The following is a 22,529-nucleotide window of genomic DNA, read 5'->3' on the forward strand; positions in this document are numbered from 1 at the left end:
TATAAAATCTCATTTATCTAGCTCCTTTCACTTAGCATATGTGCTTGAAATTCATTCATGATGTGGGGTATCAGTGTATCAGTGGTTTGTTCCTGTTTATTACTGAGTGTTATCCCACTACATGAATATATCCTAATTTGTTGATACATTCACCAGTTGATGGACATTTGGGTTGTTTTTAATCTAGGACTATTTTAATAAAGATGCTATAATCATTCAAGTACTAGTTTTTGTGTGGAAAGATATTTTATTTCTTTGGGGTAAATACTTTCACTGAAAAGTGAAATTGCTGTGTCCAAACTCTTAATTGCCAAACGGTGTTTCAAAGTGACTGCAGTTTTGCACTCCCAGCATCAAACCTATGAGAGTTCCAGGTGCTCCACATTTTCCCCTTCCACTTGGTGCTTTCCATGTGTTTAATTTTAGCCATCCTAAAAGGTGTATATTGGTATCTCATGGTGGTTTTAATTGCATTTCCCTAATGACTCAAAATGATGAACATCTTTCATTATTTCCTTTCATTCTTACCTTGTTCCCAACGTTAAGAGTAAAGTATTCAGTCTTTTTACCATTGAATATAAAGTTAGGCAAGGGCTTTTCTCTTTTTTGTTTGTTTTTTTAAGATTTTATTTATTTATTTGAGAGAGAGAGTGAGCAAGAGAGAGAATACAAACAGGGGCAGAGGGAGAGGGAGAAGCAGACACCCTTGCTGAGCAGGGAGCCTGATGTGGGGCTCGGTCCCAGGACACGGGGATCATGACCTGAGCTGAAGCCAGACACAACGAACTAAGCCACCCAGGTGCCCCTAGGCAAGGGTGTTTCTTAGATGTCACTTACCAGGTTGAGAAAATTCCCACTCACTCTTAATTTGCTGAGGGTTTTTATCATGAATGGGCATTGAATTTTCCCAAATACTTTTTCAGCATATATTGAGATAGTCATATGTTTTTTCTTCTTTAATCTATTAATATGGTGAAATATATTTTTGGTTTTCAAATGTTAAACCAACCTGTATTTGTTATGTTAAATGTAATTGTGCATGATGTATGTATTATACCTTTTAGATAATTTGCTAGACTTAATTTTCTAATATTTGGTTAAGGAATTTTGCATCTGTATTAATGAGGGATACAGGCCTTTTATTTTCTTTTCTTATAATGCTTTTGTCTGACTTTGGTGTCATAAAATGACTGTAAATCAAAATGAGTTGGAAAGTGTTCCTCTTTTGCTTTAAAAAAATTGTATCAAATTGGATTTATTTCCTCCTTAAATATTTGTAAAAGTTCACCAATGAAGATATCTGGACATGGGAATTATTTTTATTCAGAAATGTTTTAATTACAAATGTAATTTATTATATGTATTAATATACATACAGTTATATAGATTATTTCTTTGTTTTTGAGTAAACTTTGTAAATTGTATTTTTCAAAAATATTTTTTCATTTCATTAAATTGTCCAATTTACTGGAAGAAAATTGCTCATGACAAATCCTTATTATCCATTAGTGTTTTCAAAGTATCTGTTCTGATTCACCCCCACTCTTGATATTGGTAAATTGTATCTTTTCCCTTTTATCTGATAATTTGGCTTAAGGTCTATCAATGTTATAGTTTTTTTCAGTGAATCTGATTTTTGTGTATTCACTTTTCTCAATTGTGGTTCTATTTCCAATTTCTTTGATTTTAACTCATCTTTATTATTTCCTTCTTTCTGCTTCCTCTGGATATAAATTGCTCTGCTTGTCTGGATTCTTAAGGTAAAAACTAGGATCACTGATTTAATATCTTCATTCTTTTCAAATATAAGTATTTAATTTTGTAAATTTCAATCTAGCCACTATAGTTACATCCTCAAAATTTCAATATGTTGTCATTTCATTTTTATTTTATTCAAAATATTTCCTAATTTTTCTTGTAATTTCTTCTTTGAATTGCTTGGTAGGTCTAACAATTTGGAAATTTATTTGATATCTTTCTATCATTGTTCTCTAGTTTAATTTCGTTTTTATCAGAAAAGATATTTTGTATAATTTCCATCCTCTGAAATTTTCTGAACCTTCTAACTGGTCTGGCCCAGACATTTTGGGAATGCTGTCTCATCAGATGTCATCAGGACATCTTCAGTTCCAGGAAATCTTTACTTTCAGGTCACCAAATGATGACTGGACTATAGTCCAGTCAAGGTTTGGTGCTTTCTTTAGGTATGTCACATGAATCCAAAAGTCTGTTCCTGGGAGTTTGGTGGCACAAGGGCTAGTTAGCAGTACATGATAGGGGCCTTTCCATCACAGCTGAAGAGAGTCTTTCTGGACGTGTCATTTCCAACAGAGAAAATCTCCAGGTTGAAAGTGTGATGCTTAAGGTTTTTCTCTCCCAGGAGTGCACTGTGAAAAGATTATTCTACCAAAGGATGGTTATTTTTATTATTTTCACAATATGCAAACTTTACTTATTTCTTTTCATTTTTTATTGACATATAATTGACATAATGTCCTATTAGTTTCAGATATACATCATAATGATTTGATATTTTTATACATTACAAAATGATCCCCGCCATAAGTTCAGTTACCGTTACCAAAGTCATAATTACTGACTATATTCTCTATGTTGGATATTGTATCCCCATGACTTATAATTGGAAGTTTATACTTCTTAATCTCTTTCACGTGTTTCATCTGTCCCACATCCCCTCCCCTCTGACCAATAATCTGTTTTCCTTATCTATGAGTCCATTTCTGTTGTTTGTTTGCTTAGATTCCACATATAAGTAAAATCATACAGTATTTGTCTTCCTCTGACTTATCTCACTTAGTATATTACCCTCTAGGTCCATCCATATTGTGGCAAATGACAAGATTTCATTTAATTTGCTGAGTAATATTCCATTCTGTTTATATACCATATCTTCTTTATGCAACTAACTCTGCATTCTTATCCAAATTCATGGTTTGTATTTACAGGCTTTATTTTTGGTAACACATTTGGTTCCAAATAGTTCTTTGGGGATAATAATACTGTTTTAAAATGTCTTTGAAGTTTTGCTGTCTTGCAAAAAGTTTATCAGCTACTGCTTCATGTTCATATCTACACAGTATCTTCCCAGATGTGCTCAGTTAGTTCTTTCAGTGTGCTTTTGCAGTATCCACTCATCTGCTTTCATGGCTGCTTGAAGCAGGGACTTCCAGGAGGGATATATGACTCCAGCTTTGCTTCTGTAGGGAGAATTTTCTTCCTTAAGTCACAATATGTGTCAATAAATATTTTCAGTGGGCTACTTTTAGAACCATCATACAACTGGGAATTGTCATTTACTTTTGATTCTGTACTTGTTGCCTGTCAAACCTTTGTAAAAACAATGTACCCATAAATATGGGCTATTGATGGAAGTGCCTGAGAGTTCTCCCTCCTACCCCTTGTTAATGGCATGTGACCTCAGTAGGTTTCCAATCTACACAATTTCTCTCCAACATTCGACATGACACCCAGGAAAATTCCTTCCTGGTACCAAGGGACAAAAGGTCATTGAATTAAGAAAACCTGACTTTTTTTTAAATTTTATTTATTTGTTTGAGAGAGAGAGAGGGAGAGAGCACAAGTGGAGGGGTGGGGTGGAGGAGCAGGGAGAAACAAAGGGAAAGGGAGAAGCAGGGGCAGAGCAAGATGGCGGAGGAGTAGGAGACGGATTTCGTCTGGTCTCAGGAATTCAGCTGAATAGGGATCAAACCATTCTGAACACCTATGAAATCAACAGGAGGCAGAAGAAGAGAATAGCAACAACTCTCTGAACAGAGAAGCAACCACTTACTGGAAGGTAGGACGTGCGGAGAAGTGAATCCGAGGCGATATTCGGGAGGATAGACAGCGGGGGAGGGGGGCCTCCCTCGGCCGCTTCTGGCAAGTGATAGAGCCGCGGAGCACAAAATTGGAACTTTTAGAAGTCAGGTCTGCTGAGGGATGTAGCTCCAGTGGCTAAGTGGGGAGTGGCACCCTCAAGGGACAGTGTGGTCTCAGGACTCTCGGGGTCACAGAAAGACCGGGGGTGCCTGAGTGCAGCCGAGCTCCCAGGTATTGGAGCGGGGAAGCTGGCTGCAGAGACGGAGCCGAGGCGCGGGCTCTCAGCTCGGGGTTGCCATAAACCGTGATCCACGGCCCAGTCGGGCCACTGCTCCTCCAGCAGGGACCCAACCAGTGGCAGATCCTGGGAGACTCCTCTTCCTCCCCCGGGAGGAGCGGCACGGGAGTGCACCACAGGGATCTGCTGGGTTTGGAGACTCCACACGGGGTCGGGAGCCAGAGATAGAAATGCTCAGTCACAGGCCGGGTGAGTACAGAGTGCGGCCGGAGACCGGGGAGATGGGAGTGACTGACTGCTTTTCTCTGGGGGCGCACTGAGGAGCAGGGCCCCGAGTTCTCAGCTCCTCCGGGTGGAGATTGGGAGGCCACCATTTTCACCCTGGTCCTCCAAAGCTGTACCAGAGCTTGCAGGGAACAAAACTCCTGAGAGCAAACCCGAGCAGCTTGCTTAGCCCGGACCGACAAGGGTGGGGCAAATCCGCCTCCGGCAAACACATTTGTGTACCACGGCAACAGGCCCCTCCCCCAGAAGATCAGCACGAACAGCCAGCAAGCCAAGACCAAGTTTACCGATCAAGGAGAATGGGAGAACTCCAGCACTAGGGGAATACTGCACATAGAATTCATGGCTTTTTTTTACCGTGATTCATTCGTTTTTCAAAGTTAATTTTTTTAACTATTTTTTTAATTTTTTTTCCCTTTCTCAACCAACATCTTATCAATCCCTTTTGTAAAAAAACATTTTTTATTTTTCATTTTTAGAGTCATATTTTATCCCTTCATAGTAGTTTCCCTTATTTTTGGCATATATATATATATAAGTTGTTCTCTCTTTAAAATTTTGAGATACAGTTTCTTTTAACAGATCAAAATATACCCTAAATCACTAGTGTATGGCTTTGTTCTAGTCTCTGGCCTGATCACATTCTCTCCCGTTTTTTTCTTTTCTTTTTTGTTTTTAAATCATCTTCTTTCTTTTTTCAAACAAATTCTTATCTTAACAATTCCTTTTATAAAATCTTTTATAATTTTCATCTTTACAGTCATCTTCCATCCCTTCATTGTATCAACCCTTATTTTGTACATATATGTCTTTCTTCCTTTAAAATTTTAGGAGGCACTTTTTTCTAACAGACCAAAATACACCCAAAATCTAGTGTGTGGCACTAATCCATGCACTAGCCTGATCATATTTGATCATATTCTGTTTTTTTTTGTACTGTTCTGTTTTTGTTTTTATCTTTTTCTTTTTTTTTTCTTTCTTTTCCCTTTCTTTTTTCTTTCTTTCCCTTTCTTTTACCCTGGTTTCAGGTCTTTTCTAATTTGTATAGAGTATATTTGCTGGGGACGTTGTTAACCTGTTAGCATTTTGTTCTCTCATTCATCTATTCTCCTCTGGACAAAATGACAAGACGGAAAAAATCACCTCAGCAAAAAGAACAACAGGTAGTACCATCAGCCAGGGACCTACTCAATATGGACATTAGTACAATGTTGGACCTGGAGTTCAGAATCATGACTTTAAAGGTACTAGCTGGGCTTGAAAAAAGCGTGGAAGTTATTAGAGAAACCCTTTCAGGAGAAATAAAAGAAATAAAATTTAACCAAGTCGAAATCAAAATGGTTATTAATGAGGTGCAATCAAAAATGGGGGCACTCGGAGGCAGAGCAAGATGGCGGAGGAGTAGGAGACCTAGATTTTGTCTGGTCTCAGGAATTCAGCTGAATAGGGAAAAAACCATTCTGAACACCTACGAACTCAACAGGAGATCGAACAGGAGAGTAGCAACAACTCTCTGAACAGAGAAGCGACCACTTACTGGAAGGTAGGGCGTGCGGAGAAGTGAATCCGAGGCGATATTCGGGAGGATAGACGGCGGGGCAGGGGCCTCCGCCGGCCGCTTCTGGCAAGTGCTAGAGCCGCGGAGCACAAAATCGGACCTTTTAAAAGTTGGCTCGGCGGAGGGACGTCGCTGCAGTGGCTAAGCGGGGGGTGGAATCCTCCCGGGACAGTGTGGTCTCAGGACCCTTGGGGTCACAGAGAGACCGGGGGTGCCTGAGTGCGGCAGAGCTCCCAGGTATCAGAGCAGGGAAGACGGCTGCAGAGACGGAGCAGAGTCGCGGGCTCTCAGCTCTGGGTTGCCACAAACTGTGATCTGCGGCCCAGTCGGGGCACGGCTCCCCCAGCAGGGACCCAACAAGCAGCAGATCCGGGGAGACTCCCCTTCCTTCCCGGGAAGGAGCGGTGCGGGAACACACTGCAGGGATCTGCTGGGTTTGGAGACTCCGAGCGGGGTCGGGTGCCAGAGATAGCAACGCTCGATCACAGGCCGGGTGAGCACGGAGTGCGGCCAGAGACCGGGGACACGGGAGGGACTGCTTTTCTCTGGGGGCGCACTGAGGAGTGGGGCCCCGAGTTCTCGGCTCCTCCGGGCGGAGACTGGGAGGCCGCCATTTTCGCCCTGGTCCTCCAAAGCTGTACCGAGAGCTTGCAGGGAACAAAAGCTCCTGAGAGCAAACTGGAGCAGCTTCCTTAGCCCGGACCGACAAGGGCGGGGCAATTCCGCCTCCGGCAAAGACATTTGGAAACCACAGCAACAGGCCCCTCCCCCAGAAGATCAGCACAAACAGCCGGCAAGCCAAGACCAAGTTGATCGATCAAGGAGAATAGGAGAACTCCAGCGCTAGGGGAATACTGCACATAGATTCATGGCTTCTTCTTTTTTTTTTTTTTTACCATGATTCATTATTTCATCAAAGTTAATTATTGATGACTTTTTTTATTTTTCTTTTTCCCTTTTTCAACCAACATCTTATAAATCCCTTTTTTAAAAAAAAAAAAACATTTTTTATTTTTTGTTCATTTTTAGAGTCATATTTTATCCCTTCATAGTAGTTATCCTTGTTTTTGGCATATATATATAAGTTGTTCTCTCTTTAAAATTTTGAGGTACAGTTTCTTCTAACAGATCAAAATATACCCTAAACCACTAGTGTATGGCTTTGTTCTAGTCTCCTGCCTGATCACATTCTCTCCCTTTTTCCTTTTTTTTTTTTCCTTAAATCTTCTTTCTTTTTTCAAACAACTTATCTTACCAAGTCCTTTTATAAAATCTTTTATAATTTTCATCTTTACAGTCATCTTCCATCCCTTCATTGTATCAACCCTTATTTTGTACATATATGTCTTTCTTCCTTTAAAATTTTAGGAGGCACTTTTTCTAACAGACCAAAATACGCCCAAAATCTAGTGTGTGGCACTGATCTATGCACTAGCCTGATCATATTTGATCATATTCTGCCTTTTTTGAATTGTTTTGTTTTTGTTTTTATCTTTTTTTTCTTTTTTTTTTTCTTGTTCTCTTTCTTTTTTCTTTCTTTCCCTTTCTTTTCCCCTGGTTTCAGGTCTTTTCTGATTTGTATACAGTATATTTGCTGGGGACGTTGTAAACCTGTTAGCCTTTTGTTCTCTCATTCATCTACTCTCCTCTGGACAAAATGACAAGACGAAAGAAATCACCTCAGCAAAAAGAACAAGAGGTAGTACCGTCAGCCAGGGACCTACTCAATACGGACATTAGTACGATGTCGGACCTAGAGTTCAGAATCATGACTTTAAAGATACTAGCTGGGCTTGAAAAAAGCGTGGAAGTTATTAGAGAAACCCTTTCTGGAGAAATAAAAGAACTAAAATCTAACCAAATCGAAATCAAAAAGGCTATTGATGAGGTGCAATCAAAAATGGGGGCACTAACTGCTAGGATAAATGAGGCAGAAGAGAGAATCAGCGATATAGAAGACCAAATGATGGAAAATAAAGAGGCTGAGAAAAAGAGAGAGAAACAACTACAGGATCACGAGGGCAGAATTCGAGAGATAAGTGATACGATAAGATGAAACAACATTAGAATAATTGGGATCCCAGAAGAAGAAGAGAGAGAGAGAGGGGCAGAAGGTATATTGGAGCAAATTATAGCAGAGAACTTCCCTAATGTGAGGAAGGAAACAGGCATTAAAATCCAGGAGGTACAGAGAACCCCTCTCAAAATCAATAAAAATAGGTCAACACCCCGACATCTAATAGTAAAACTTACGAGTCTCAGAGACAAAGAGAAAATCCTGAAAGCAGCTCGGGAGAAGAGATATGTAACCTACAATGGTAGAAACATTAGATTGGCAACAGACCTATCCACAGAGACCTGGCAGGCCAGAAAGGACTGGCAAGATATCTTCAGAGCACTAAACGAGAAAAATATGCAGCCAAGAATACTATATCCAGCTAGGCTATCATTGAAAATAGAAGGAGAGATAAAAAGCTTCCAGAACAAACAAAAACTAAAGGAATTTGCAAACACGAAACCAGCCCTCCAAGAAATATTGAGAGGGGTCCTCTAAGCAAAGAGAGAACCTAAAAGCAGCAAAGAGCAGAAACGAACACAGACAACAGACAGTTAACAGTCACCTTACAGGTAATACAATGGCACTAAATTCATACCTTTCAATAGTTACCCTGAATGTAAATGGGCTAAATGCCCCAATCAAAAGACACAGGCTATCAGATTGGATTAAAAAACAAGACCCATCAATATGCTGTCTGCAAGAGACTCATTTTACACCCAAAGACACCCCCAGATTGAAAGTGAGGGGGTGGAAAACCATGTACCATGCTAATGGACACCAAAAGAAAGCAGGGGTGGCAATCCTTATATCAGACAAACTAGATTTTAAAACAAAGACTGTAATAAGAGATGAGGAAGGACACTATATCCTACTTAAAGGGTCTATCCAACAAGAAGATCTAACAATTGTAAATATCTATGCCCCGAACATGGGAGCAGCCAATTATATAAGGCAATTAATAACAAAAGCAAAGAAACACATTGACAACAATACAATAATACTGGGGGACTTTAACACCCCCCTGACTGAAATGGACAGATCATCTAAGCAAAAGATCAACAAGGAAATAAAGATTTTAAATGACACACTGGACCAAATGGACTTCACAGACATATTCAGAACATTCCATCCCAAAGCAACGGAATACACATTCTTCTCTAGTGCCCATGGAACATTCTCCAGAATTGATCACATCCTAGGTCACAAATCAGGTCTCAATCGGTACCAAAAGATTGGGATCATTCCCTGCATATTTTCAGACCACAATGCTTTGAAACTAGAACTCAACCACAAGAGGAAAGTCGGAAAGAACTCAAATACATGGAGGCTAAAGAGCATCCTACTAAAGAATGAATGGGTCAACCAAGAAATTAAAGAAGAATTAAAAAAATTCATGGAAACCAATGAAAATGAAAACACAACTGTTCAAAATCTTTGGGATACAGCAAAGGCATCCCTGAGAGGAAAGTATATAGCAATACAAGCCTTTCTCAAGAAACAAGAAAGGTCTCAAATACACAACCTAACCCTACACCTAAAGGAGCTGGAGAAAGAACAGCAAAGAAAGCCTAAACCCAGCAGGAGAAGAGAAATCATAAAGATCAGAGCAGAAATCAATGAACTAGAAACCAAAAGAACAGTAGAACAGATCAACGAAACTAGGAGCTGGTTCTTTGAAAGAATTAACAAGATCGATAAACCCCTGGCCAGACTGATCAAAAAGAAAAGAGAAATGACCCAAATCAACAAAATCATGAATGAAAGAGGAGAGATCACAAGCAACACCAAAGAAATACAAACAATTATAAGAACATATTATGAGCAACTCTATGCCAGCAAATTAGATAACCTGGAAGAAATGGGTGCATTCCTAGAGATGTATCAACTACCAAAATTGAACCAGGAAGAAATAGCAAACCTGAACAGACATATAACCACTAAGGAAATTGAAGCAGTCATCAAAAATGTCCCAACAAACTAAAGCCCAGGGCCAGATGGCCTCCCAGGGGAATTCTATCAGACATTTAAAGAAGAATTAATACCTATTCTCCTGAAACTGTTCCAAAAAATAGAAATGGAAGGAAAACTTCCAAACTCATTTTATGAGGCCAGCATTACCTTGATCCCAAAACCAGACAAAGACCCCGTCGAAAAGGATAATTACTGACCAATATCCTTAATGAACATGGATGCAAAAATTCTCACCAAAATACTAGCCAATAGGATCCAACAGTACATTAAAAGGATTATTCACCATGACCAAGTGGGATTTATCCCTGGGCTGCAAGGTTGGTTCAACATCCGCAAATCAATCAACGTGATACAATACATTAATAAAAGAAAGAACAAGAATCATATGATCCTCTCAATAGATGCAGAAAAAGCATTTGACAAGGTACAGCATCCTTTCTTGATCAAAACTCTTCAGAGTATAGGGATAGAGGGTACATACCTCAATATCATAAAAGCCATCTACGAAAAACCTACAGTGAATATCATTCTCAATGGGGGAAAGCTGAGAGCTTTTCCCCTAAGGTCAGGAATGCGGCAGCGATGTCCACTCTCACCACTGCTATTCAACATAGTATTAGAAGTCCTAGTCACAGCAATCAGACAACAAAAAGAAATCAAAGTCATCCAAATCGACAAAGAGGAAGTCAAACTCTCACTCTTTGCAGATGATATGATACTGTATGTGGAAAACCCAAAAGACTCCACCCAAAACTGCTAGAACTCATACAGGAATTCAGTGAAGTAGCAGGCTATAAAATCAATGCACAGAAATCAGTGGCATTCCTATACACCAACAACAAGACAGAAAAGAGACAAATCAAGGAGTCGATCCCATTTACAATTGCACCCAAAACCTTAAGATACCTAGGAATAAATTTAACCAAAGAGGCAAAGGATCTGTACTCAGAAAACAATAAAATACTCATGAAAGTAATGGAAGAAGACACAAAGAAATGGAAAAACGTTCCATGCTCATGGATTGGAAGAACAAACATTGTGAAGATGTCAATGCTACCTAGAGCAATCTACACATTCAATGCAATCCCCATCAAAATTCCATCCACTTTTTTCAAAGAAATGGAACAAATAATCCTAAAATTTGTATGGAACCAGAAGAGATCCCAAATAGCCAGAGGAATATTGAAAAAGAAAAGCAAAGCTGGCGGCATCACAATTCCAGACTTCCAGCTCTATTACAAAGCTGTCATCATCAAGACAGTATGGTACTGGCACAAAAACAGACACATAGATCAATGGAACAGAATCGAGAGCCCAGAAATGGACCCTTAACTCTATGGTCAACTCATCTTTGACAAAGCAGGAAAGAATGTCCAATGGAAAAAAGACAGTCTCTTCAACAAATGGTGTTGGGAAAATTGGACAGCCACATGCAGAATGAAACTGGATCATTTCCTTACACCACACACAAAAATAGACTCCAAATGTTTGAAAGACCTAAACGTGAGACAGGAGTCCATCAAAATTCTAAAGGAGAATACCAGTAGCAACCTCTTTGACCTCAGCCACAGCAACTTCTTCCTAGAAACATTGCCAAAGGCAAGGGTAGGAAGGGCAAAAATGAATATTGGGATTTCATCAAAATAAAAAGCCTTTGCACAGCCAAAGAAACAGTCCACAAAACCAAAAGACAACCCACAGAATGGGAGAAAATATTTGCAAATGACATATCAGATAAAGGGCTAGTATCCAAAATCTATAAAGAACTTATCAAACTCAACACCCAAAGAACAAATAATCCAATCAAGAAATGGGCAGAAGACATGAACAGACATTTCTCCAAAGAAGCCATCCAAATGGCCAACAGACACATGAAAAAGTGCTCAACATTGCTCGGCATCAGGGAAATCTGAATCAAAACCTCAATGACATGCCACCTCACACCAGTCAGAATGGCTAAAATTAACAAGTCAGGAAAAGACAGATGTTGGCGGGGATGCGGAGAAAAGGGAACCCTCCCACACTGTTGGTGGGAATGCAAGCTGGTGCAACCACTCTGGAAAACAGTATGGAGGTTCCTCAAACAGTTGAAAATAGCGCTTCCCTATGACCCAGTAATTGCACTACTGGGTATTTACCCCAAAGATACAAATGTAGGGATCTGAAAGGGTACATGCACCCCATATTTATAGCAGCAATGTCCACTATAGCCAAACTGTGGAAAGAGCCAAGATGTCCATCGACAGATAAATGGATAAAGAAGAGGTGGTATATATACACAATGGAATATTATGCAGCCATCAAAAGCAATGAGATCTTGCCATTTGCAACGACGTGGATGGAACTGGAGGGTGTTATGCTGAGTGAAATAAGTTAATCAGAGAAAGACATGTATCATATGACCTCACTGATATGAGGAATTCTTAATCTCAGGAAACAAACTGAGGGTTGCTGGAGAGGTGGGGGGTGGGAGGGATGGAGTAGCTGGGTGATAGACATTGGGTTGGGTATGTGCTATGATGAGCGCTGTGAATTGTGCAAGACTGTTGAATCACAGATCTGTACTTCTGAAACAAATAATGCAACATATGTTAAAAAAATGAAAAAGAAGAAGATAGCAGGAGGGGAAGAATGATGGGGAGTAAGTCGGAGGGAGAGACGAACCATGAGAGACGATGGACTCTGAAAAACAACTGAGGGTTCTAGAGGGGAGGAGGGTGGGGGATGGGTTAGCCTGGTGATGGGTATTAAAGAGAGCCCATTTTGTGTGGAGCACTGGGTGTTATGCACAAACAATGAATCATGGAACACTACATCAAAAACTAATGATATAATGTATGGTGATTAACATAACAATAAAAAATTTAAAGAAAAGAAAGGGAGAAGCTGACTCCCCGCTGAGCAGGGAGCCCCACATGGGGCTCAATCCCAGGACTCGGAGATCTAGACCTGAGCCAAACGCAGACACTTAACCGACTGGGCCGCCCAGGTGCCCCAGAAAACCTGACTCTTGATCAGTGGTGTTTTCAAAAAAAGATCTTGATCAAAAGAAGGAAATGTGAAAATTTGTAAAGGGAAACCTCATTAAAATGGATTCAGGAAGCCAGAAGGAGGAGCCTTCACATGGTACTACTTTGTGTCAATTACATGAAGACGTGTGGGATTACAGACCCCAAAAGAAGAATCATCAACAGGAAAGAATTATCAATTTATAAGGCACAACAAAGATACACATTGCACCTCCTATAAGAAATCAACTACCCCAGCAACTCAGCCAATGAGAAACCATCATCACCCTGAACTCTTCCTTTTCTCCAATAGATTTTGTCCAAAACAATCACTCCCACCCCCCTCCTTCCCCATGAAATAATATTTTCTCCTTTGTTTGTTGGACTTGTCTATGGCTTACTATAGCTTGCTTGTCCCAAATTGCAATTCTCTCCTATTCATGAATAAATCCATTTGTGGTTAAAAAAGAAAATTATTTAGAATTATTTTGTAGCTTAGAACATGATCTATCTTGTGCACTGAAAATGTTGTATATTTTTCAGGCTTAAGGTAGAATGCCCTATTACTTTCAGTTAGGTCAAGTTGGTTGATACTGCTATTCTGGTCTCCTATATGCTTAGTGATTTTTCTGTCTATATTTCCATCAGTTATTGACAGAAGAGTGTTCAATTTACTTATTTCTCCTTTTAGTACTATCAGGTTTTGGTTTCTTAATTTTATAACTCTGGTATGATGTGCTTGCTTGGCAATTTTTGATTGAATCAGAAGAATTGTGAATGTTGGGTTATTGGGTGCTGGCTTTTGTTGCATTTCCTTGATGAATAGTGGACTTCATTCTGGCACAGTTATATTATCTGAGAGCAGTTTGATTCTCTCTGGTTTGTTTTAACCTATACTAGAGAAGGTCAAGCAGTCTTTATATTAGGACTCATTTAGCCCTTCTATTAAGGTGACACTCCACTGAGGACTCTATCCAGTGCTATGTAGCATCAGGTCCTTCCATACTGGCTGGTAGTACCACAAACTATTCTTAGCCCTCTGTAGGAATTTCTGGGAATTTTCTGACCTAGAGATTTCCAGTAGTTCTCTTCTATGCACAGGTAGTTTCCTGAAATATGTACTGATCAGTACCAAGCCAAAGACTAGGAGAAGCCTCTGCAGGTCTCCAGGGCCCTCTCCATGTAGGCTTCTACTCTCTGGTGCCCCATGTCATCAGTTTTCACCATGCCAGGATCCCCAAACTCCAATCTCTGTCTCCCCAACTCAGCCAGTCTCTGGCTTGTGTAACCCTTCCTGTGCTTCAACCTGGAAACTGCCTCTGGGCAGTGAACTATGACAATCACAGAGATCACATCATGTGTACCTGTGTCATGGATCACAGCTCTTTGTTCCTGTTGTCCAATGCCTGGAAACTGCTGGCTTATATATTTTGCCTTGTTTTCTAGTTTTTAAAAGCAGAATGTAAAACTGCTCTCTCCTACAACATAATAGCCAAAAGCAGAGATTTGTCTCTGTTCATAAATCAATGAAACTTTTTCAGATGTTATACATCAAAGATGCTTTTTACACTGAGAATAAGTTACTAGTTATCATGATGGAAGGATCATTTTAAATAAAGTCTTTAATGAAGAATCTTTACCACCATAATGATCTATATTTTATTCTGAATTCTGGGCTCTAATTTATCTTGAGACAGGAAAAACAAAAAAAAAGGAAGATTATCTTTGACATTCAGAAGCTGGCCTGGCACTCATAGATACGCCATGGTATTCTATTGAACATAATCTCACAGAATCCTAGCTAAAACAAGGTTACTCTGAGACCTTGATAAGATGAGACAAAACAAGGCTACTTCTTAATTTTGTCTAAGCACAAACAAAAACAAGTTTACTTTGCCACCTGCAAATACCAAACACCCTCTTCTTTTGGCCAGATTGAGTGAATGCTATATCCTTACCAATTACATCTTTAACCTCATTCTATTCTCCCCTCTCTATAGATAAGATTTATTAAGATACACAATCATTTGGGGGCATTATTCAATTTAGAGAAAATCCCTGCCTTCTTTCCCTCTCCAAAATCACCTAGCCAAAGTTTAAGTTTATAATATGTTTTTTCTAACACCCTCTTACTGATACCCCTCATGACTCCCGACAGCATGTGTTCTCATTCACTGCAATTAGTAACAAACTCAACTTGCTTAACTATGGGGATTTACCTGGTTGTCTTTGGATGAATGACATTGACAATTTGGATAAACCCAAAGTGGCTCTAATGCAGGACTTTCAGGCAATGAATGAGCAAAAGAAGTTTTACTCATATATTCTTTTGACCAGTCAGAATTTTTGTATTTTCCAAGTATATGTAAATCCAAAAGCATTATGATAGTTATTCAATTCTTTGTAATTTTAGATTCTTAAAAAATTTTAATTAGGTTTAAAGCCTCCTGAAAAAATAAGTTACTTTTAAAAAGCTTTGAAATATTAACTTTATAATTTGATATATTTACATGTTTAAAAAGATGACATCTTGTTAGCATTTATAGTCACTTATGGCTTATATTAAGTAATCAAATTGGAAAGTCCTTTAAAATAAACTAGACAGATCAAGAAAGATCAAAGACATTGTTAATAATACTTTGTATCACTAGCTAAATTAAACTTTGTATTTAAAAATATACCATTTAGGGATGCCTGGATGGCTCAATAAGGTAAGACTCCAACTCTTGGTTTCAGCTCAGGTCTTGATCTCAGGGTCATGAGATGGAGCCCCGCTTCAGGCTCCATGCTCAGCACAGAGTCTGGTTGAGTTTCTCTCTCCCCCTCTCTATCCCTTCCTACCCCCACTCTCTCTCAAATAAATAAATCTTTAAAAAAATTACACCATTTAAATTAGCTATTTCTTAAAATAAATAAATAATAAATTAGCTGTTTATTTTAACAAATTGTGTAGAAAATAATTAGTGAACTAATAACTATAAAATAATAATAAATATAGTTATTAAAATAATAGGTATTGTTATTTCAAGGTCAACTCTTGCCAAGCCTTTCATATATATTATTCCTAGATCTCAGAGTCAGTCTGGCAAATAGATACTATTATCCTCATTTAAAAAAACAATAAAAGGAAAATGAAGTTTAGAATTGTAAAGTGAAATGCTGAAGATTAAATAATTAATAAGTGCAACACATGTTCAGTCAGATCACACTTATTTCAGTCTGATTTCTAAGATCTTATGTTCTTGGAAACACCATTCTGCCTTTTTCTATAATTTCAGTAGACAATGGAATAAGATGTTGATATTTAAGACATGGAGGAAAACATAACAGTTTAACACAGGTATGAAAGCCTGCTGTTATCTAATAAAAATGCTCTAGATAAAATATACCATTTAGCAATAAGTAAACATCTAAAGAAAAGGAAAAGTAAGGAATATGAAGTTATACATTGAAAAGGAAATATAACTTAAAAATAATGGCTAAAATGGATTGTATTACTTCTAGTTCAGTGGTCATATGATGACCATTACTAGAAAATATCAATTTCACAAGAGATATTTAGCGCCTATTAAGGAGGCTAAGATGAGAAATTTATTGGCAAAAAAAATTAATCAATGAAAATATGTCTATTGTATCAACAGAATAAAGACAGAAATTTTGGATGAAGAAGAATAATTGAAAGCAGGATGACTGACTAATAAAGAAATATTAAACTGTGCTTTGTAAGAACACAGCAGTTACTTTTGTTCTGAAAGATAGAAGCATTAGAGTCCTCTGTGTCATCTGTAGGATAAAAACATGCTTTGGAGATACTATCGCCCTTAAAGAGTGATGTTCAACTATATATAAAATGGAAAATTGTACCCAAGGAAATGGTCTTTACCTTTGGTAAAATTGATTGAATCCTCACAAATTTATTCATTTAACACTTTCTTTTTTATTGTTATGTTAATCACCATACATTACATCATTAGGTTTTTTTTGTATTTTTTTATTATTATGTTATGTTAATCACCATACATTACATCATTAGTTTTTGATGTAGTGTTCCATGATTCATTGTTTGCTTATAACACCCAGTGCTCCATGCAGTATGTGCCCTCTTTAGTACCCATCACCAGGTTAACCCATCTCCCCACACCCCTCCCCTCTAGAACCCACAGTTTGTTTCTCAGAGTCCATAGTCTCTCATGGTTCATCTCCCCATACGATTGCCCCCCTTCATTCTTCCCTTCCTGCTATCTTCTTCTTCTTCTTTTTTTTTTTTTAATGTATAATGTATTATTTGTTTCAGAGGTACAGGTCTGTGATTCAACAGTCTTACACAATTCACAGTGCTCACCATAGCACATACTCTCCCCAATGTCTGTCACCCAGCCACCCTATCCCTCCCACCTCCCACCACTCCAGCAACCCTCAGTTTGTTTCCTGAGATTAAGAATTCCTCATATCAGTGAGGTCATATGATACATGTCTTTCTCTGATTGACTTATTTCGTCAGCATAATACCCTCCAGTTCCACCACATTGTTGCCAATGGCAAGATTTCATTCCTTTTGATGGTTGCATAATATTTCATTGTGTATATATACACCACATCTTCTTTATTCATTCATCTGTCGAGGGACATCTTGGCTCTTTCCATAGTTTGGCTATTATGGACATTGCTGCCATAAACATCAGGGTGTATGGATGCCTTCGGATCCCTACATTTGTATCTTTGGGGTAAATACCCAGTAGTGCAATTACTGGGTCATATGGTATCTCTATTTTCAACTTTTGAAGAACCTCCATACTGTTTTCCAGAGTGGCTGCACCAGCTTGCATTCCCACCAACAGTGTAGGAGAGTTCCCCTTTCTCTGCATCCCCGCTGACATCTATCGTTTCCTGACTTGTTAATTTTAGCCATTCTGACTGGTGTGAGGTGGTATCCCACTGAGGTTTTGATTTGGATTTCCCTGTTGCCAGGTGATGTTGAGCTCTTTTTCATGTGTCTGTTGGCCATTTGGATGTCTTCTTTGGAAAAATGTCTGTTCATGTCTTCTGCCCATTTCTTGATTGGATCATTTGTTCTTTGGGTGCTGAGTTTAAGAATTTCTTTATGGATTTTGGATACTAGCCCTTTATCTGATATGTCATTTGCAAATATCTTCTTCCCTTCAGTTGGTTGTCTTTTGGTTTTGTTGACTGTTTCCTTTGCTGTGCAGAAGTTTTAATCTTGATGAAGTACCAATAGTTCATTTTTGCCCTTGCTTCCCTTGCCTTTGGCAATGTTTCTAGGAAGAAGTTGCTGTGGCTGAGGTCAAAGAGGTTGCTGCCTGTGTTCTCCTTTAGGATTTTGATGTACTCCTGTCTTACATTTAGGTCTTTCAACCATTTTGAGTCTATTTTTGTGTGTGGTGTAAAGCAACAGTCCAGTTTCATTCTTCTGCATGTGGCTATCCAATTTTCCCAACACCATTTGTTGAAGAGACTGTCTTTTTCCATTGGACATTCTTTCCTACTTTGTCGAAGATTAGTTCTTGTATCTCTTTGTATCCTGATTGCATCTCTTTGAGATCCTGATTTCAACTTCTCTGAATAAATACCCAGGAGTGGGGTTGGTAGATCACATGGTAATTCTATTTTTAATTTTTTGAGGAACCTCTGTACTTTTTTCCATAGTGGCTGTACCAATTTACATTCCCACCAACACTGTACACTCTTTACAGCATCCCCACAACACTTTTTTTTTTATAATAGCCATCTTAACAAGTGTGAGGTGACTTCACATCATGGTTTTCATATGCATTTCCTTGATGACTAGTGACATTGGGCACATTTTCATATAATTATTATCCATTTGTAAGTCATTTAGGGAGAAATATCTATTCAAGTCTTTTGCCTATTTTTTAATCAGGTTATTTGGTGTTTTGCTATTGAATTGTAGGAGTTCCTCATATATTTTGGATTTATTAGATGTATGTTTGCAATATTTTTTCCATTACTTAAGAGGCCTTTCATTTTGTTGATGGTTTCCTTTGTTGTACAGAAGCTTTTTTTAGTTTGATGTAGCTCTAATTGTCTATTTTTGCTTTTGTTGCATGTGCTTTCACTTTCATATCCAAGAAATCATTGAAGACCAATGTCAAGAAGATTTTTCTCTATGTATTCTTCTGGTAGTGTTATAGTTTCAGGACTTAAGGCTGAATTGTATGCTTAAAAATTTAAGAGGGTATATTATATATTCTTATAAAAAATAATACTAGAGAGATGGGAGGAAACTTTTGGAAGTGATGGATATATTTATGGCATAGATTGTGGCAATGATTTTATGGGTATATACTTATCCCCAAACTCATCAAGTTTTTTACATTAAGTATGCACAGCCTTTTGTATGTGAATCATACCTCAATAAAGTGGTTTTAAAAAATGAACGTAGCTTGGGGCACCTGGGTGGCTCAGTTGGTTAAGTTTCCAACTCTTAATTTCATCTCAGACCATGATCTCAGGGTCTTGGGATCAAGCCCTGTGTCAGCTCTGTGCTCAGCATGAAGTGGGCTTGAGATTCTTTTTCTCACTCTCCCTCTACTCCTCCCCACCGCTACTGCTCACACACACTGTCTCTTTCAAATAAATAAATAAATAAATAAATAAATAAATAAAATCTTAAAAAAAATGTAGTTTATCAAACTTTCAATTGACCAAAAGATAAAAAAAAAGACTTAGACTAACAAATCCTTCTTCAGTATCCCTTCCTCACTTCTCATTCCTGTTTTTTTTTAGATCACAGACTATGTCTTGAAGACTACAGGAAAATCAAAAAATGTATTTTCATGCTGAATGTAAACAATCATGTCAGTAGCAGAATTGGCATTACAATGCCCTACTATATTTTCAAGGCTATGCAAACATCTATCATGTGTCCCTCCCTTCCTCAAAAAGGATTTTAACCCAAAAAAGATTATGAACAATAAGAATCACTAAAAGAAAGACCATGTATATAGATCCTAAAGAACAAATATTTCAGGCATCTCAAGCTCTTCTTTAGTTTGATAGGGATATACTGAAATGAATTGGCTTTCAGAGCTACAATTAAAATTATGAAAAATTCCAAGGATTAGAGATTACATATTTGGATTCCAAAAATCCTCTTTGAATAGTGATTTACAAGAGCATGGAATCATGCTTTAAAATTAGCAAGCAGAAATGCCTATCTCCATGGCTTTAAACAATAGTATTACTCAATATTAATAAGACCAATAATTATTATCAGAATACAAAGCATTTACTGATGAGAATTATGTGCACTTTAAACAAGAATTAGAACTTTTCATATGTTAATTTTTATAAACTATCTGTGAATATATTTGATGAAAAACACATCACAGTGATAAGGGTTTTGTTTGTTGTTGTTATTAAAGAAGTTATATTTAATTGGTTTTTGTGATGGTTCTATAATACAGTAAAAATTATGTAAAGGTGAAGAAACACACTTTGTCATAGGATGGCTCATTAGCCATGTAAAAGAAAATTAATAAGGGGAGAAGTAAACAGAAACAATAATTTTTAAAAAGTGTTTGATCATATTTTAATATAATAATCTAAAATCTAGATTTCTTTGGACTGTTATAGAAACATGTTTATTACAGAAATGATTGCAAATAGCCTTTTGAAAATAAGAAGTGGCATTGAAGATAGAAAGAAAGCTGAGAGTCGAAGTTTCTGATATTTAAGAGTCCGATTTATTAAAGATCAAAACGTGTTCTATATATCTAAGCTGATAAATATCCCATAGCTTGTCGTAAATGAGGAAAAATCTCTTCAAATATCTAATTAATGTTTGCATCACAGACACTAAAAATTGAGAGAAATAGCTGAAGAAACATCAAATTGTCATTCAGTAGCAGTATAACTACATAACATAACTTTTTCATACTGAAGAATTTATATTTCACACTGAAATTCTGAAAAGTGAAACTAAAGTTTATGGGATTTCAAACTATTCTTGAAACCAGCAGTAAGGTGTCAAATGCTGAAAAGTGCACTAGAATAGCAGTCAGGACATCTAGGTTGTAATGATAATTCTACAAACTTTTAACCCAGGCAAGTCATTTAATTAACATTGTATTTGGTTATTAATTTGTCAAATGAGAGGTTAGATCTCATGCTCTGGGAAATCCCATATCAGTTAAATATCTATGAACTTGATATATTAATAATAATCGCAGGTATCAATGTCTATTTTCTATGAAATGTCTATTTTGTGTCAAGTGATAAACCAGACTTTTTGCATGGAATATCTTAATATTCACAGTAGAAATATCTTCATTTCAGAGATTTGGAAACAGAGACTCAGGGAAGGCAACTTGCCCAACAGACAACTAATAAATGTAGGAGCTGGGATTCCAGCTGAGCTCTGTCTGTCTTCCTGCCCTCATGCCAACTTGATCATACATTCTGATTTTTATCCAATTGATGACAGAATATTCAATTATTCAAGCTGCATGACAAAACTTAAAATAATTGCTCAACTATCACATAATGGCATTTAAAAGATTCTATCTGAACCATAACCATCAATGATTCAATAAAGAAGTTTTTATTACTTACAGCTGTTCCAAGGATATGAGTCCTTTAAATGTTTGCTTATCTAGGGCATGAATTTCATTCTTGTACAGATACCTGAAAAACATAAAATCCTATTAAGTTATAAATTTGCGTAGATACCACCTTTCTTATATCAGGAATTTTTAAACTGCAGTGTGGCTCTAAAGAGCTTTAGAATGTTAATAGATTCCCTAAAAATATATGGAGATTTTGCTTTCATTTGAATATGTTCAAGTATCTGGGTAAGACAGTTCCAAGGCTCTCATCAGATTCTCAAAGAAATCCTTGATCCAAAATATTAAGAATCACTGCCTTAACCTCCAAAACTTAGATTGTAGAAAAATTCTGACTAATGAGGTCACATGTACTGGGTAACATCTTCTCTAAGACAAAGAAAAGTTTGACTACAACAAATTTTTTCAAATTCATGCTATCATACAGAATATATTGAACTAGGAGTTACATTTGCAAAGCTGGCAAATATCATAGGATTCATCTGAGGGGGATAAACACATATTAACAGATCCACAAGATGTATTTTGGTTCTCCCATGGCTACTGCTGAAAACCTACAGGAAAGGATACTGTTAATGGATTTAGAAATATGATAACTAATCTGGCCAAAAGATTTGATGAAAACAATTTCCATAACATGAGCACTATGTCCTTTTTCTTCAACTATGGGATAGCAAAGTTATTTCATTTTTAAATCTCAGTGTGAATATTTGGTGAATGTCATGAAACTGAAACCTACATCTTTTCTACTTGTGCCTCTGGGGATCTGAGATGATCAGAATTCCTGAAACTTTCTACCAAGTTCCTCTGGATTGCACCTTTGCATAAGCTAGAGCTCACAGTATTTTTTTTAACATTATTTATTTATTCATTTAACAAAGAGAGACAGTGAAAGAGGGAACACAAGCAGGGGGAGTGGGAGAGGGAGAAGCAGGCTTCCTGCTGTGCAGGGAGCCTGACCTGAGAC

At 37.7% G+C, this 22,529-nt stretch overlaps 1 protein-coding gene across 2 annotated transcripts in view; it reads right to left on the bottom strand.

The window, feature by feature from the left end:
- PXDNL (peroxidasin like) overlaps positions 1 to 22,529 on the bottom strand; it is a 481,521-nt gene that overhangs the window by 187,466 nt on the left and 271,526 nt on the right. For both annotated transcript variants that reach the window (XR_003517612.2, XM_027581093.2), the window contains exon 4: positions 21,552 to 21,623. Coding sequence is in view for 1 of the 2 variants with exons in the window: in XM_027581093.2 (XP_027436894.1) it covers positions 21,552 to 21,623 (72 nt within the window). In the remaining variant the exon portion in view is untranslated. The remainder of the gene's footprint in view (positions 1 to 21,551; positions 21,624 to 22,529) is intronic.

This window comes from Zalophus californianus, chromosome 4 (assembly GCF_009762305.2).
Source record: "Zalophus californianus isolate mZalCal1 chromosome 4, mZalCal1.pri.v2, whole genome shotgun sequence".
NCBI classification, from domain to species: Eukaryota; Metazoa; Chordata; class Mammalia; order Carnivora; family Otariidae; genus Zalophus; species Zalophus californianus.